Raw genomic sequence first — 15,966 nt, 5'->3', positions numbered from 1 at the left:
TCTCTGGAATCTCAATCCAGGCATTCCATTTTAGCCGAGAGGGATTGAATGAATGTTTCAGAGCCATTTGAAGCACTCGTGTTGACATCTGGAGCAAATGTCATGTTGCTTTGTGGCATTATGGATGGATAAATAGAAAGGAATAACAATTACTTGATCAGTATCTTTGCTATTCCCTCAGTTTTCCAATCTCCGAATGGATTCGAGGGTAGGGGAACATAGTAGCTCCACATGTATACTTGCTTTATATGTTGTAATTAAACCTTGTGCTGTTCTATTCCATTAATCCCATAGAAAAGGAGAAAGTAGCTGAGAATTCGGGGGAAGCTTGTAGTTCAGTTCCCACAGAGGAGAAACCCCCTGAAGATCCACAGCTATTGATGCAATATATGATTGATATGGATGCCTATCAGAAAGAAGAGGAAAATGCAACCCTAACCAGGGGTCAAGTGGAGGACAATACGTTGGACGTAGATAGTACAATGCATGTGGAAGGACCCAAGATGGATGACTATAAACAACCTACCAAGGAAATTTTGGACACTGAGAAGATGGATGCAACTGAAAGCTTGAGCAAGATGGAAAGTTCCCAGCAGGAGCATGAGACTGGACAGTCGGAGGCTGAGCATCTTGTGAAAGAACCACAACCTGGACCTGCGGAATGCAAAGACAGTGCAGTGCAACCAGAAGATGAAGGTTCTGACAAAGCAGCTAAGAATGAACCTTCGATTGTAGAGGGCAGTGATCAGAAGAGGTTTGTTGTTTCTTAGTTTTAGACAAGATTTTCATTCATGCTAAGATGATTCCAGTAAACTTGCCTCATGAACTGTCCTGCACAGTGGTGGTAATTTTAAACCTGATTTATTTTTATTTAAAAGCTATTATATCTTTTCCCTGTACCAATAGAAGCTGCTTTTGTTTATTCTTTGCACTCTCCTCCGACCTGCAAAGATTGCTTTCAAATGGGGATTTTGCTCTGTGTACGCTCGTCAGTGATGGTAACAAAATATAATTGAGGTGATTCTTTATAGTTTATAGCTGGGTCTGAAGTATCATTGATGTTCACTTCTGAAAATCGCATGTTAGTAAGTGTTTCATTCACGCTGATGTAGAGCTGTTTGTAGCTAGAATACTGGGTAGGTATTGGAATGTTATCTTCAGAGGTTGAATGGAAATGTTGACGCTACATGACTTTCTTGAAGCTATTTATTAGTTTTGAATATCTAACAAAATCCACATTTGTGTCTTTAGCTCTGAGGATGCAAACGATTCTACGAAAGTGGCAAATGAAGAGAAAGGTAAGTCATAAACCACAAATACAATCTAAAGGTTTTATGATTCTATCTGATGGTATTATGAGACAACTCAGATTCCAGAATAAAACTGGACTTGAAGAAGAGTTTTAATCTTGCAATTGGTTACCATGCTGATTAAACACTAAAATAGTTACACAAGACTGCAAAGATATTTTAAACCCGAGAATGTGCATTTAATACTCAGAAAAGTCAGTTTGAAAAGATCTTATCCAAAACTGCAACAAAAAATAGTCAACTAGTTTTTCACCAATATTCTTTGCAAATATTTAATCCCAGAAAAATATAACTCTTAGCTGAACACTTTATTTGCTGACCCAACTTTCCAGTTTTCCTCTTTGAACTGCTGCAACATGTTTCTTTCCAATTCTAGTGCCCTCAATCCCTTTTCAGTTCTGACAGCTTGAAAGCTTACATACAGACTCTCACAGCTTGGAGACTTCCCAAAATGAATTTGCACTTTTGCTATGGTGAAACTGGTTTTCTGCTAGCATGAAGTTGAAACCTGATTTTTTTTTTGGACTGAAATCAACCTGAACTACTGGTATTCCAATGTTATTTGTTTTCTGTATGTCATAATTGTAACCGTGAAAATGCATTATCAATGAATTCCACAGGTATATAAATAAAACAAAGAACTGCGGATGCTGAAATCTGAAACAAAACAGTGCTTAAGAACCTTACCAGGTCTGGCTGCATTTGTGGACAGAGAAAGAATTAACATTTCAAGCTAGTTTGTCTGATTGTCTGGCTAGGCACTTAGGTCACATGCTTTCTTGGAAGTGATATATTTAGGCCACTTCTCTAAATGACCTCCTGACCTCTGACTCCGTCTGTGGTCTAACTTTGTATAACTGTGACACTGACTTGTGTCCACTTGTATTCAGCTTGGAGGGCTGAAGAACCTGTTGTTGTGCTGTGTTGTTCTTTGTTCATGTAACTGTCCAAATGTCTTCTAAAAATTGTAACTGTACCTGTATCTGCCACTTCCCTCTGGCAGTTCATTCCACTTTCATATCACCTTGTCTATGAAAATATTGCCTCTCCGGTCCCTTATTGAATCTTTCTCCTCTCACCTTAAAATTATGCCCTCTGGTTTTGGACTGCCCTACCCTGGGGAAAAGACCTTTGCTATTCACTTTATCTATGTCCCTCATGATTTTATAAACTTCTCTTTTCTCCAGTAGTTTCCCACCACTGATGTTGAACCCGCTGGTCTAAAGTTTCCTTGTTTATCTCAACCACCCTTGTAAGTTGGAATCAATTCTTGAGTCTTCTGGCACCTGACTTGTGGCCACGGATGATATAAAAATTCAGGTCAGGGTCCTGCCCCTGTGCTTTCCTCCTTTGTCTGCCACCGCAGTTTGGGATACAACTAAGCCAGATCTGGGGATTTGTCCACTTTGAAATCCAACCAAACCTCCAATAACTTCTCACTTTTTGAATCTCAAATTCTGTACTTCTCTCCTCCTCCTGCCGAGTGAATACAGTTGTGAAGCACTCATTTAAGACACCACAGCCTGTCCCTCGTTATTCCTAAGCTCTACCCACAAAACCTCATTTGATGACCCTTCCAAGGTATCCTCCCTCCTTACTGAAGTAGCTGATTCCCTAATTAATAATGTGACATCACTTCACTTCCACTTGGGTTTTTGAGAGTTGGTAGATCATGGTCACCATTATTGATAGTAGCTTTCAATTCTACATTAATTGAATTTAAATGCTGCCAGCTTCCATGTTGAGACTTGAATCAATGCCTAGAAAAAAAAGGGGTCTGGGCCTGTGGATTATTAATCTGGCATTGAACAAGGACACCATCTCCCTCATACAATGGAGAATACTTTGTTATATGCTCAACTGAAGTAGTGACCTTGCATTTTCTCTGAATTTAAATCCAGTTACCACTTTAGTCCATTTATTCAATCTGTTAATATCTTTGTAAATTTATGCCTTTATCCTTAATGCTGGTACTTCAATCTGTATTACTGTAGCAGTTTTTTATGAACAGAATTTTGGGAGAGTGCTGGAGCCGAATTCCATAGATTTCAAAGGAGAGCTGGATAAATAAAGAGGGCTGCAGAGATGGGAGTGGAGAATGCGACTAACTGGGTAGATCTGTGGGGAGCTGGACCAGCCACGATGGGTCGAATGGCCTCCTCTTGCACATTAATATTCTATGATTCTATAATTTCATAGGTGATGAATTTTAGGTCTGGGCCATGCTTCCATTTTCCCCACACCATAGAACTTCATGATGTTGATTGATTTGAAGCTCTGGACGTAGTTCAGGTGCCTAGACTGGGCAATTAAAGCACCTCATTCAATGTCGGGTTATATCTGTTTGAATGGATGTTTAACATTATCATAGATTTCTTCCCCGGATTGCCAATCTTAGATTTGTTTGGTTCAGAAGTTGATGCAGTTGGAAGGAGCAAACATCTCAACAGAGGAGGCAATGGCCTAGTGGTATTATTTCTGGACTGTTAATTCAGAGACCCAGGGACCTGGATTTGAATCCCGCCATGGCAGATAGTGGAATTTGAATTCAATTAATATCTGGAATTAAGAGTCCATGAAATCGATTATCGATTGTCTGGCCGACATGTGACTCCAAATCCACATAAATGTGGTTAACTCTAAACAGTCCTCTGAGCGAATAGGGGTGGGCAACAAATGCTGGCCTAGCCAGCAAAGCCCTCATCCTGTGAATGAACAAAGGAAAAAAAACGTATTACAGTTTCTGTATAAATATTTTGACATATGAGTGAAAATGCCAGTTTTGTTTCCTTAATGTTTTGTATTTCTTGTATCATATTTCCTTGCTAAGTAGTTGTTAATGAGAATTATCCTGCAATTTAGGAAGAGCTTTGGATATACCAAAGAACCTTTGGGTGAGTGGCCTGTCCTCCATAACCAGAGCAACTGAGTTGAAGAACCTCTTCAGTAAATATGGCAAGGTGAGAAGGTGTCTTAATCTTATTATTAGGAAGTGTGTGGGCTGGAAGAACTTGTAATTGCATAGTCTTTTGTACATTCTCAAGATGCCTCAAAGTGATCCACAAACTGTTGGATACTTTTATGTCTTGTTATTTTCTGCCTTCCATATGTTCAAAGTAATCCCACTTGATTTGGAAAGGTTAGAGATGTTTTGTGTTTATTGCAGCTTATTTTGCCTGGTATGAGAACTGCCCTTGATTGGAATTCTGTTACCTGTTAGAACTCTCATGGCAGCTGTGAATATTGTCCCTTGGAAGACTTGAACTGGGGGAAGCGAGAGAGGAAATATTTGGGGCCTTAACAGGTATCTTTGCAACATCCTTGAATACAGGTGAGGTCAGGGAGGCATGCAGAATTGCTAATGTTGCCTCCTTGTTTAAGAAGGGTAGCAGGGATAACCCAGATAATTATAGACCGTCACTGGAGGGGCAACTGCTGGGGAAGATAGAGGGATAGGATCAATTTGCATTTGGAAGAAAATGGGCTTATCAGTGATAGGCAGCATGGTTTTGTGCAAGGAAGGTCATGTCTCACCAACTTAATAGAATTCTTTGCAGAAGTGGCAATGTTAATTGATGAAGGAAGGGCACTAGATGTCATATACTTCAGTAAGGTGTTTGATGAAGTTCCACATGGCAGGCTGATGGAGAAAGTGAAGTCACATGGAGTCCAGGGTGTACTAGCTAGATGGGTAGAGAACTGACTGAACAGCAGGAGACAGTAGTAGTGGAAGGGAGTTTCTCAAAATGGAGAACTGAGACCAGTGGTGTTCCACAGAGATTTGTGCTAGGACCACTGTTGTTTGTGATATACAGAAATGATCTGGAGTAAGGTTTAGGTCGTCTGATTAGCAAATTTGCCGATGACACTAAGATTGGTGGCATAGCAGATAATGAATGGGGACTGTCAGAGAATGCCGCAGAATATAAATGGATTGAAGAGTTGAGCAGAAAAGTGGAAGACTGAGTTCAATCCGGGCAAATGCGAGGCTATGCGTTTTGGAAGATCCAATTCAAAAACGACCTAAACTGTAAATGGAAAAGCCCTGGAGAGAGTTGGTGTACAGAGATCTGGGTGTTCAGGTCCATTGTACTATGAAGATGGCAATGCAGGTTGATGGAGTGGTCAAGAAGGTATACGCATGCTTTCCTTCATCGGACAGGGTACTGAGTACAAGAGTTGGTGGGTCATGTTACAGTTATATAAGACTGATTCGGCTACATTCGGAATACTGTGTACAGTTCTGGTTGCCGCATTACCAAAAGAATGTGGATGCTTTGGAGAGAGTGCAGAAATGGTTCACCAGGATGTTGCCTGGAATGGAGGGTACTAGCTATGAAGAGAGGTTGAGTAGGTTAGGATTATTTTCATTTGAAAGACTGAGGTTAAGGGGTACCTGATTGAGGTCTACAAAATCATGAGAGGTAGAGACAGGGTGGATAGCAAGAGTGGGGGACTCAATTACCAGGGGTCACTAGTCCAAGGTGAGAAGAGAAAAGTTTAAGGGAGATGTGTGTGGAAGTTTCATTATGCAGATGGTGGTGGGTGCCTGGAATGTGTTGCCAGTAGAGATGGTAGAGGCGAGCACGATAGCGTCATTTAAGATATATCTAGACAGATACATGAATGGGCAGGGAGAAGAGGGATACACATCTTTGGAGAAAAGGCAGCAGGTTTAGATAGAAGATCTGGATCGGCACAGACTTGGAGGGCTGAAGGGCCCGTTCCTTTGCTGTAACATTTTTGTTCTTAGAACGCACCAATTGGTCTCTACTTAATTAACTCTTCACAGATTATACAATAATATATACCCTTGTTAGTTGAGGCAAAAATGTTGATCATGACCCAGTGGCTTGTATTATGGATAGCGACTCATGAGGTGGCTGAATACCGGAGGTTGGCTAACATGGTGCTACTATTTTAAGAAAGATGGTAAGGAAAGGCCAGGGAGCAATAGACTAGTAAACCTGACAACATTGATGGGTAAGTTGTTGGAGGGAATCCTGAGGGACAGGATTTACATGTGTTTGGAAAGGCTCACTAACTTGAATTTTTTGAAGGAGCAACGGAGAGGTTTCATGAGGGCAAAGCAGTGGACGCGATAGATATGGACTTCAGTAAGGCGTTTGACAAAGTTCCTCATGGTAGACTGGTTAGCAAGGTTAGATCACATGAAATAGAGGGAGAAATAGCTCGTTGGATACAGTTCTGGTTCAAAGGTAGAAAATAGAAGGTGATGCAGGAGGGTTGCTTTTCAGACTGGAGGCCTCTGGCCAGCAGTGTGCCACAAGGATTGGTGCTGTGTCCACTACCTTTCGTCATATGTGTAAATGATTTGGTTATGAACGTAGGAGGTATGATTGGTAAGTTTGCTGATCACACCAAAATTGAAAGTGTAGTGGATAGTGAAGAAAGTTATCTTAGAGTACAACGGGATCTTGATCAGATCGGTCAATGGGCTGAGGAGTGGCAGATGAAGCCTCATTTAGATAAATATGAGATGCAGCATTTTGTAAGGCAAGTTAGGGCTGGACTTAGACATTTAATGGTAAGATCCTGGGGAGTTTTGCTGACCTTGGAGTGCAGATTCATAGCTCCTTGGAAGTGGACTCTCAGGTAGATAGGGTAGTGAAAAAGACATTTGGTATGCTTGTCTTTATTGGTCAGTGCATTGAATGTAGGAGTTGGAAGGTAATGTTGTGGCTGTACAGAGCATTGGTTCGGCCACTTCTGGAATACTGTGTACAATTTTGGTCTCCCTGCTGTACGAAGGATGTTGTGAGACTTGAAAGGGTTCAGAAAAGATTTACAAGGATGGTGCCAGTCTTGGAGGGTTTGAACTATAGGGAGAGGCTGAATAGGGTGAGGCAGTTTTTCTTGGAGCTTTGGAATCTGATGGGTGACCTTAAAGAGGTTTGGAAAGTCATGACGGGCATGGATATGATAAATAGACAAGGTCTCTTTTGTGGGTGGGGGATGTCCAAAACTAAAGAGCACAGGTTCAAGGTGAGAGGGGAAAAACTTAAAATAAACCTAAGAGGCAACTTTTTCCATGCAGAAGTTAGTGTCTCTCTGGCAGCTTGTTCCATACAAAGTTGTGGAGACTCTTAAAATTAGAGCATTTAAAAGGCATCTGGATGGGTATATGAATAGCAAGTGTTTAGAGGGATATGGATCAAATGCTGGCAAATGGGACTAGATTAGGTTAGGATATCTGATCAGCATGGATGAGTTGACCCAAAGGATCTGTTTCTGTGTTGTACGTCTCTACGACTTGTTGATTTTCATGTGGTGCTTGGAATGTTCTATGCCCAGCTGAACAGGTTGTTAAAGTGTGCTCGCAGCAAACGTATGCGGTGCTTTCTTGGTATAACAGCAAAATATCAACCTAGCATGTGTTTGCATCCTTAAGTAAGGTTTAAGTCACAACTTTATGAAGTATGAGTATTGCATACTTTGTTTGCCAGATATACTTAATGATATCTAACTACTTACAATCCCCCTGAGCTGAAATATCCAAATGAGATGGAAATGAGCAAAGATGTGTCACTGTAGCTGTATAAAATGTTTATTCAAAGATAGCTTATGCTTAAAGTTTATAATTTTATAAACACTGCTCTTTCAGTAGTATAGTTTCAATGAGGGTGAACAGTGGCAGCTGGCTACCTGGAAAAAGTTGAATGCAAAATCAGGGTGCTGCAGAAACTGAACGTAAAATAGAAAAAGATGGAAAGACCCAGGTTGAGCAGCAAATGCGCAGAAAGAGGTTAATGAGTCTTCTTCAAAATTGAAAGAGCACATTCTCCCCTTGTCTGCATAGTTTCCTCCAGGTTCTCCAGTTTCCACCCACAGTCCAACGGTTAGTTGGATTAGCCATGCTAAATTACCTATAGTGTCCAGGCATGTGTGGGTTAGGTGAATTAGCCATGGAAATGCAAGGATTGAGTAGAAGGGTGAGACTGGATGCTGTTCGGGGAGTTGGTGTAGAGCTGTTGGACCGAATAGCCTGTTTCCATGCTGTGACGATTCTATGATAGGTTTTATGCTGTTGAATGAGGGAGAAAGGGGAGTGGGACGCAAAGATGAAAGTTGGCAAATGTTTGCGGGTGCGTTAGATTAGAGATGAAAGTAGGGGAATAAAAGACCAACAGGTTTAGCAATGGCTGTGGAGAAGCATTGGTCCAGAGTAGTTGTTAATAATAGAATCAAGGTCAGCTCAAAGAGAAAACAAACCAAAAAAAAATTAAAATAAAATAGACATATGGGAGTAGCAAAGATATCAATGGAGGGCAGAGTTCGTGGTTTGAAGTGTTGAACTCATTGTTCAGCTCGAAAGCTGTGAAGTACTGCATTGGAAAAGAAGGTGCTGTTCCTCCTGCTTGCATTGAGCACCACTGTCACACTGAAGCAGGCAAAGGGTAGAAAGGTGGGCATGAGGTCAACAATATTCGTGAAATTCCTGATGAAGGGCTTTTGCCCAAAACTTCAATTTTCCAGCTCCTCGGATGCTGCCTGACCTGCGCTTTTCCAGTACCACGCTAATCAAGAATCTGGTTTCCAGCATCTGCAGTCCTTGTTTTTACCTAATATTTGTGAAATGGCAAGAGACCAGAAGATTGGGGTCAAGCCTGCTGACTGACTAGAAGTGTTGTACAAAGCAATCACACTGTTTATCTGAGTTTTCAGATCAGCTGTGATCGTATCAGTGGACTAGACTTGATGGGCTGAATTGCATGTTTCTGCAATGTCACCTATGTACAAATAATTAGGATACATAGAATCCCTTCAGCGTGGAAGCACGCCAATCTGTCCATCGTATTCACATTGACTCTCCAAATAGCATCCCACTCAGACCCTATTCCTGTAACCTGCATTTCCAATGGCTAATCCACCTCGCATACACATCCTTGGACACTATGGACAATTTAGTATGGCCAGACCACTTAACCTGCATATCTTTGGACTCTGAGGGGAAACTGGAGCAGCCAGGGGAAACAGATGCAGACATGGGGAGAATGTACATAGTCCACACAGACAATCGCTCACAGTGGGAATCGAACCTGGCTCCCTGGCACTGAGGCAGCAGTGCTTAGCACTGAGCCACTGTGCCGCCTTGATTGCATTTCAAGTAGTGACTATGGTACATTAGTTTGAAAGTAGTACAAATAAATTGCTGCTTCTCCTGGAAGAAATGTTTAGGAGCTTTGTCAAGGAGGAGGATAAAGAAACAAGTGTTACAGTTTTGACAGTTCCATGTGGGAGAGGGAATGAGGGATGTTAAAGGTATGGAAGATGGCCTTATGAAGACAATGATGCCTTTGGAATGCTAACAAGGGAGGAGAGAAAAGATAGGTTGGCGAAGTGGTGGAACTGGTGAATATGGTGAAGGATGAACTTTTGAATATGGAGGCACATGGATTGTGAATTCAAAGGGAACCTGTCATGGTTTTGGGAAGAAAGTTGAGGTTAGAAGTGGGAAATAGGTCAGTCACTGTTGAAAGTTATTAGTTACAGTGAGGAAGCAGTTTTAGTTTAAGAAAAATGGGAGTCTTGTGTTGGAAGTGTTATTTCAAAAAGAAGCCTCATGAGAACAATCCATTCCATTGCCGTCCTTACAGGATGCAGTATGAGAATACACTTGTTAGGAGTATCTCTGAGCATGTTATTTCTAGTAGAAAGCTTATCCCCAGAAACAGAAATAGCAGTTGAAAAAGGGAAGAGATGAATGGTCAATCGAATTAAAACTGATTGTAATCCGATACTGTTGGCAGCATTTTGAAGGATTGAATTGTGTTCTGATTCTCAGAATCATAGAATCCTTGTAGTGCAGATAGAGGCCATGAGGCCCATCAAGTTTACATCGACTCTCTGAAGAACATCCCACCCTATCCCCATAACCCCACATTTACCGTAGTTAACTCACCTAACCTGCACATCCACAAACAATTGTGGGGAAGTTTAACATTGTCCATCCGCCTAATTTATATTTCTTTGGACTTGTTTCTTAGGGATAGCATAAAGTTCCTTACTTAAATATGAGTCATGTTAAATGAATGGAGGGGGCTTTTGCTATTGAGAACTGTGCAGCAATGTTACAGGTAATCTAAACAGAGAGACTAGCAAAATTAAAAATGAAAACTTTCTTTAATATGGCATTATAAAAAATTTATATTTGTCAAACTTCAGTCTCTATTCTTTTGAGGTTGCAGCTGTATCTGTTTATGTTGGTTGTGTCAACTGTTTAAAGAACTTCACTGTTTGCTTTTTGTAAAATATTAACTTGCAGATAAACATTTAACCAGCCAAAATGACTTTATTTCACAGCATTTCCTTGGAAAATATAATGTGTGCATCCTGTCTTTGATCGTTTTTGTACAGGTGATTTGTGCCAAAGTAGTAACTGACGCTCGTAATCCTGGTGCACGCTGCTATGGATTCATAACCATGTTGACACCAGAAGAGGCAACAAGAAGCATCGATGCCCTGAATCAGACTGAACTAAATGGACAAACCATCACTGTAGAACTGGTGAGAACAAAAAGTACTAAGGGGAACAGCTAACAAGCATACTTCGATTTTTAATTTACTGCATGTTGTGTGCAGCTTTCAAGAAGTTCCTGTGACTCTGTGTGCGCTGATGTGATTTCTAGAAAGACATCCTCCAGTTTTTCATTACGTTCCCATTTATTCTGCCATCTTCACTCAACAGTTCAAATTATGTGAGAGCAAACCAGATGCTAAATATCCATATAAATCGACATGTTAACTTTTTTTTACGCTGTGATTATAGACATGACTTCCTCTTCCCTCGGCCAACCCATCGATTTAACTTCCTTGAATTGAGTTAGCTTTATTGTCACATCTCTTAGGATTTTTAATATTTTCTTTGAAACTCCGTTCCTTTTCGGCTTTGAGTACCTCATCTGGACATGTATTGAAGTTCCAGCTGGACTGAGCAGAACATAGCCAGCCACTCAATAAACAAGTTTTATTCAGAAAATTTAGTCAAAGAGCAAAATGCTCAGATTTCATGTATTAATACGTTTAAATCAAAGAATATTGTTAAAATGGAAAGACACTGCAGAATACTCTTTTAAAGGGTGATCTTATTATGCATGTACATGAATCTTAAAAGATGAGCATGCAAGTACATCAAGTAATTAGGAAGATAAATGGAGTGTTGGCCTTCATTGGAAAGACTGCATCTAGAGTACTCCATAGTTTCCATACTTAAGGGGTACACTTAAATGAATATTTTAGATACTGCTAACTGGGATGAAAGGATTGGACTTCTCAAAATATTGAACAAGTTAGGTCTGTACTTATTGGAAAATAAGATCATGAAGCGATCTCAGCTAAAATTCTGAGAGGGGCTTGACAGGGTTGATGCTGCAAGGATGATTCTTCACTGAGGCAAATTTAGACACTGAGGAGCGCAGTTGAAAAATAAGTAGACTCCCACTTCAGGTAGCAATGAGGAATAATTTCCTCTGACAGTTATTGTAATTTGAAATTGAGAGCAGTTGAGGTAGTTGCTGAATATAATAAAGACTGAGATGAGCTGATTTTTTTTGAAGAGAGGTTCCAAATGGACATAGCAGGCAGGAAGTGGAGTTCAGATCACAAACACTTAATCGTGGTCATATGGCCCAGTAGGTTTGAGGGGCGGAATGACCTTCTATTCTTATTAATTTAGTCTTTGGAAACAGAGGGGTCAATTCCTGTATGTCAGCCAGCTCATTGCATCTTCTCCATCGAAATAAAGCAGCAGCTAACTGTTGTGTTAATTAGTTGAGAACAACCAAGAACTTCAACTCTGCTGAGTTGCTGTATTGTATGATGGATGGTTGTTTGAAGAATGGAGATGATTTCAATTATAGTTTTAAAAACCGCAGTAGTGGTGTTTTTTTATGCAACTTCCATATTCAGTAATTGGAGTAAAGTATTCACAGTTTATGTGTGATTGACATACACTGGAATGCAAAGATTGCAATGAAATATTAATTCCTTAAATAGTGAAAGCCAAGGTTCCAAAGATGACCTTTTCATCTCAGTTTAAATAAAAAGCATGGTGTACCCATTCTCATGTACTCTTTGGGCTGAGGAAGTCATGTGAAAAGCACCGATACCTCAGGGATAGCTAATTACTGATTAATATTGGCAGATGGAAGGGAGATGGCATGGACAAATGGGGACCAAGTAATACATTGGATTTGCCATTTAATTTGCAGAGATTATTGGTTCCTGTTAGGAACATGAATAATATATGTGATGTGTAATTAAAATCCATTGAAGCACGAGTTCCTTGAAATTGCAATGTGCTGTTTGTGTTTGCAGGCCAAAAGTGAACCTGGCTGTAAGAAGCGTACAGAGCAAAAGGTGGGAAGTGTGAAGAAAGTCTCCAAACAAAGTTCCAACCGAAGAAGTGGGAGCGATGGAGATCAATCAAGAGATAAGTAAGTGCTTCTCCTGGAGACTACACTCTAGTTTTACCAGAGCGCATCGTTCTACAGAAATTTTGATAGTTTTCCTCACTTTTATCCTTCACTGTATTTACAAGGACTAGTCAAATGCCATTTAACTTGGCAATGTTTGCTTAATGTGATCTTCAATAAGATCATGTAATTTACTTCTGAGCTCATGCTGTGTAGGAACAACACATTTGACTAGTGCTTCTTTTATCTGTTATAAGATTGCTAGGTTGCTGTGACTGTCCAGTTAGAAAGTATTCCTAGAAACTTCATTCCAGCTGGTTGTTGTAGTTCCTTACATTTCCAATCCCTAATTGTCCTCATCTTGACTTGGTTTGAAGGCAGTTCAAATAAGTAGAACCTCAGTTGTTTCTTCATCTGATAAAGGGATTCTTGATTTCTAAGTCACTGTTAACATCTTCAGTTACTAACTTAGCTTACAGACCAGGAAGCTCTGAGATTTTTTTTTGCCGAGTTAATTTTCTGTTGTTTTAGAGGCGATGCGTCAGGTTAAATGTGTGTACCTGGTTACTGAGCAAGCTCTTTAGAAATTCCACTCAACAATCTCCACTTTCATGCTTTATATTGGCAATTTTGGCATGAATGTTAAAATTTGCATCCTAGTTTTCAAACTGTTGCAGGATCTTGCATCTCTCCACCTATAATCTTCAACTAAATGTTAATAGCTGTGAATATGCATACTGTGCACATGTAGCACACTTAAACATACTAGCTTTTATTTTAAAATAAAAACCAAAACAATTTCTTGAAAAGGTCGTGGACAATAGACTATAGCCAGGAGAAAGTGAGGACTGCAGATGTTGGAGATCAGAGTCGAGAATGTAGTGCTGGAAAAGCACAGCAGGTCAGGCATCGATTTTTGAGGGCAAGAGCCCTTCATCAGGAATCCTTGTGAGCAATAGCCCATATCCAGTCAGGTTGAGCAGAAAACAGTGTCATTATTGATGGTTTCTGTTTCAAATACCTGCAATGTGACATTGTCTGACTGAGAGAGCTGCTGTTCTGCAACATTGCCTGCAAACTTGTCAGTTTGCAGGACGTCTAGTTAGTAAACTTGAACAGCTTCCTACTGAATGTAGAGGTTTCAAGTGGTTGGCTGTAACAAAAGTGGAAAACCAGTCATCAATCAAAGGCATCACCTACAAAGGACTATTTTTCTATACAAAAATAGAGATTGCTGGAAAAGCTCAACAGGTCTGGCAGCATCTGTAAAGTTCCGGTGAATGCTCTGATTAATGGAGGAGGACAGTTCAAAAATTGACCAACCCAGTAATTTAGTCCAGTATGTTAAAAAGTGAGTGAGTAGAATTGATGCTGACAGCTCCTACCAACCCCTATCCGATGCCACAAGGTCGAATAATTACAGAAGGTTTTGCCTAACGCTCATTTGAATGTACTATTTTTAATTGGGAAGTACATTGCCATCGTCTTCACTCAGTGTTTGTAGCTTAATGCACATCAGGAACTTTCAGGCATTGCTCTTTTGTCACAGAATTACAATTAATTTGGTAGTGTTGCATATTAAGTAGTGTTCTGCCTTTGTATCGTAGATTGACTAGGAAGATGTACATTATCTATCTGTTGATAAGACTTGTTCAAACGATTTGATTCAAATTTAGGTCATCTATCAATGGCAAAAACGATGATCGAAAAGGCAGCCAAGAAGATTCCAAAATACAGGACGACGATAGAAGAAAAGACAGGAGAGAAAGGAATTCTAGTAGACAAAGATCACACTCAAGTAAGGGAGACTGCAAAATGTGTATGAGGGAAATTAGGCTGTGTATCACATTAACACGTTATCCTTTGCTTTAATTGAAGTTGAAACTTTACTGCTTGGAAAAGTCATTAATGAAGCTGGAGTAGGCCATTCATGCCCTTTAAGCAAAGATTTGTTACTCAAACTTCATTCCTACTGTTGATTCCACTTGTGATAGCCCATTGAATAGTGTCTTCATGCAATTTCTTTTGTGTGTGTTGGTGTGGTTGCTTTCGTACGTTAGAACTTGGTCTGTGTGTGTAGCTTTCCTGTAAACCTTTGTGGTGAATTCTCCGTTCGGTGTTCTCTGTACCATCGCGTCTAGGAAAGGACAACCAACTCTCTTTCCTAGACGTGATCTTTCCTTTATACTAGGTTACTTTATAAGATTTAGTTTTTTAAAATGTTTTCACTCAAACAGAGGAGAGAGAGGGGGACATTTTCTTATGCTGGTTCTAGATGTCTGTGGCTGCTTTGCATTTCGAATCTGGAACAAATTGCAGCTGCACCAATCTGGGGGCTGTTGTCGGACAGTTTTTCTTTAACCCGTGGCCCTGGTGCCACTCCATCTTAAAGTATCCACCACCCTGCGTTGAAGCATCATTGTTTTGCACCCAGGTTGAGAGGATTGTTAAGAAGGCATACGTTGTATTAGCTTTTATTGGTGGAGGGATTGAGTTTCAGAGCCATTAGCTCATGTTGCAGCTGTACAAACCTCTGCTCTGGCCGCAGTTGCCGTATTGCATTCAGTTCTGCTTGCTGCATTCTCAGAAAGATGTGGATGATTTGAAAAGGGTTCAGAGGAGATTTACCAGGATGTTGCTTGGTATAGAGGGAAGGTCTTACGACGAAAGGCTGAGGGACTTGAGGCTGTTTTCATTGGAGAGAAGAAGATTGAGAGGTGACTTAATTGAGACATACGAGATAATCAGAGGGTTACATAGGGTGGACAGTGAGAGCCTTTTTCCTCAGATGGTGATAGCTAGCACGAAGGGATATAGCTTTAAACTGAGGGGTGATAGATATAAGACAGATGTCAGAGGTGGATTCTTTACTCAGAGTAGCAGGGGTGTGGAATGCACTGCCTTCTACAGAAGTAGACTCGTCAACTATAAGGGCATTTAAATGGTCATTGGATAAACATATGGATGAACATAGAATAGTGTAGGTTGGATGAGCTACAGATTGGTTCCACAAGTCATCAAGGGCCGAAGGGCCTGTCCTGTACTGTAATGTTCTGCGCACAACTGAAAATGTGCACCACCTGTTTTTTTTGCAAGTTTGCAAAACTCTGTCCTGGTATTCCAAACAGCAATAATTGAGGTCCGTTCTAGATTGTAGTCCAAAAAGGAAAAATATGTCATCCATTCCTTTTTTTTAAATAGTGCTTTTTGGTTTTAAATCT

At 40.4% G+C, this 15,966-nt stretch overlaps 1 protein-coding gene across 1 annotated transcript in view; it reads left to right on the top strand.

Moving 5' to 3' along the window:
• LOC140494481 (scaffold attachment factor B1-like) overlaps positions 1–15,966 on the top strand; it is an 81,691-nt gene that overhangs the window by 32,424 nt on the left and 33,301 nt on the right. The window contains exons 6-11 of the mRNA XM_072593698.1: positions 295–754; positions 1,252–1,298; positions 4,173–4,270; positions 10,689–10,838; positions 12,648–12,766; positions 14,422–14,543. Of these exons, the coding sequence (XP_072449799.1) occupies positions 295–754; positions 1,252–1,298; positions 4,173–4,270; positions 10,689–10,838; positions 12,648–12,766; positions 14,422–14,543 (996 nt within the window). The remainder of the gene's footprint in view (positions 1–294; positions 755–1,251; positions 1,299–4,172; positions 4,271–10,688; positions 10,839–12,647; positions 12,767–14,421; positions 14,544–15,966) is intronic.

The sequence above is a fragment of the Chiloscyllium punctatum genome, chromosome 24, assembly GCF_047496795.1.
Source record: "Chiloscyllium punctatum isolate Juve2018m chromosome 24, sChiPun1.3, whole genome shotgun sequence".
NCBI classification, from domain to species: Eukaryota; Metazoa; Chordata; class Chondrichthyes; order Orectolobiformes; family Hemiscylliidae; genus Chiloscyllium; species Chiloscyllium punctatum.
This window is presented reverse-complemented; position numbering and strand designations above follow the sequence as displayed.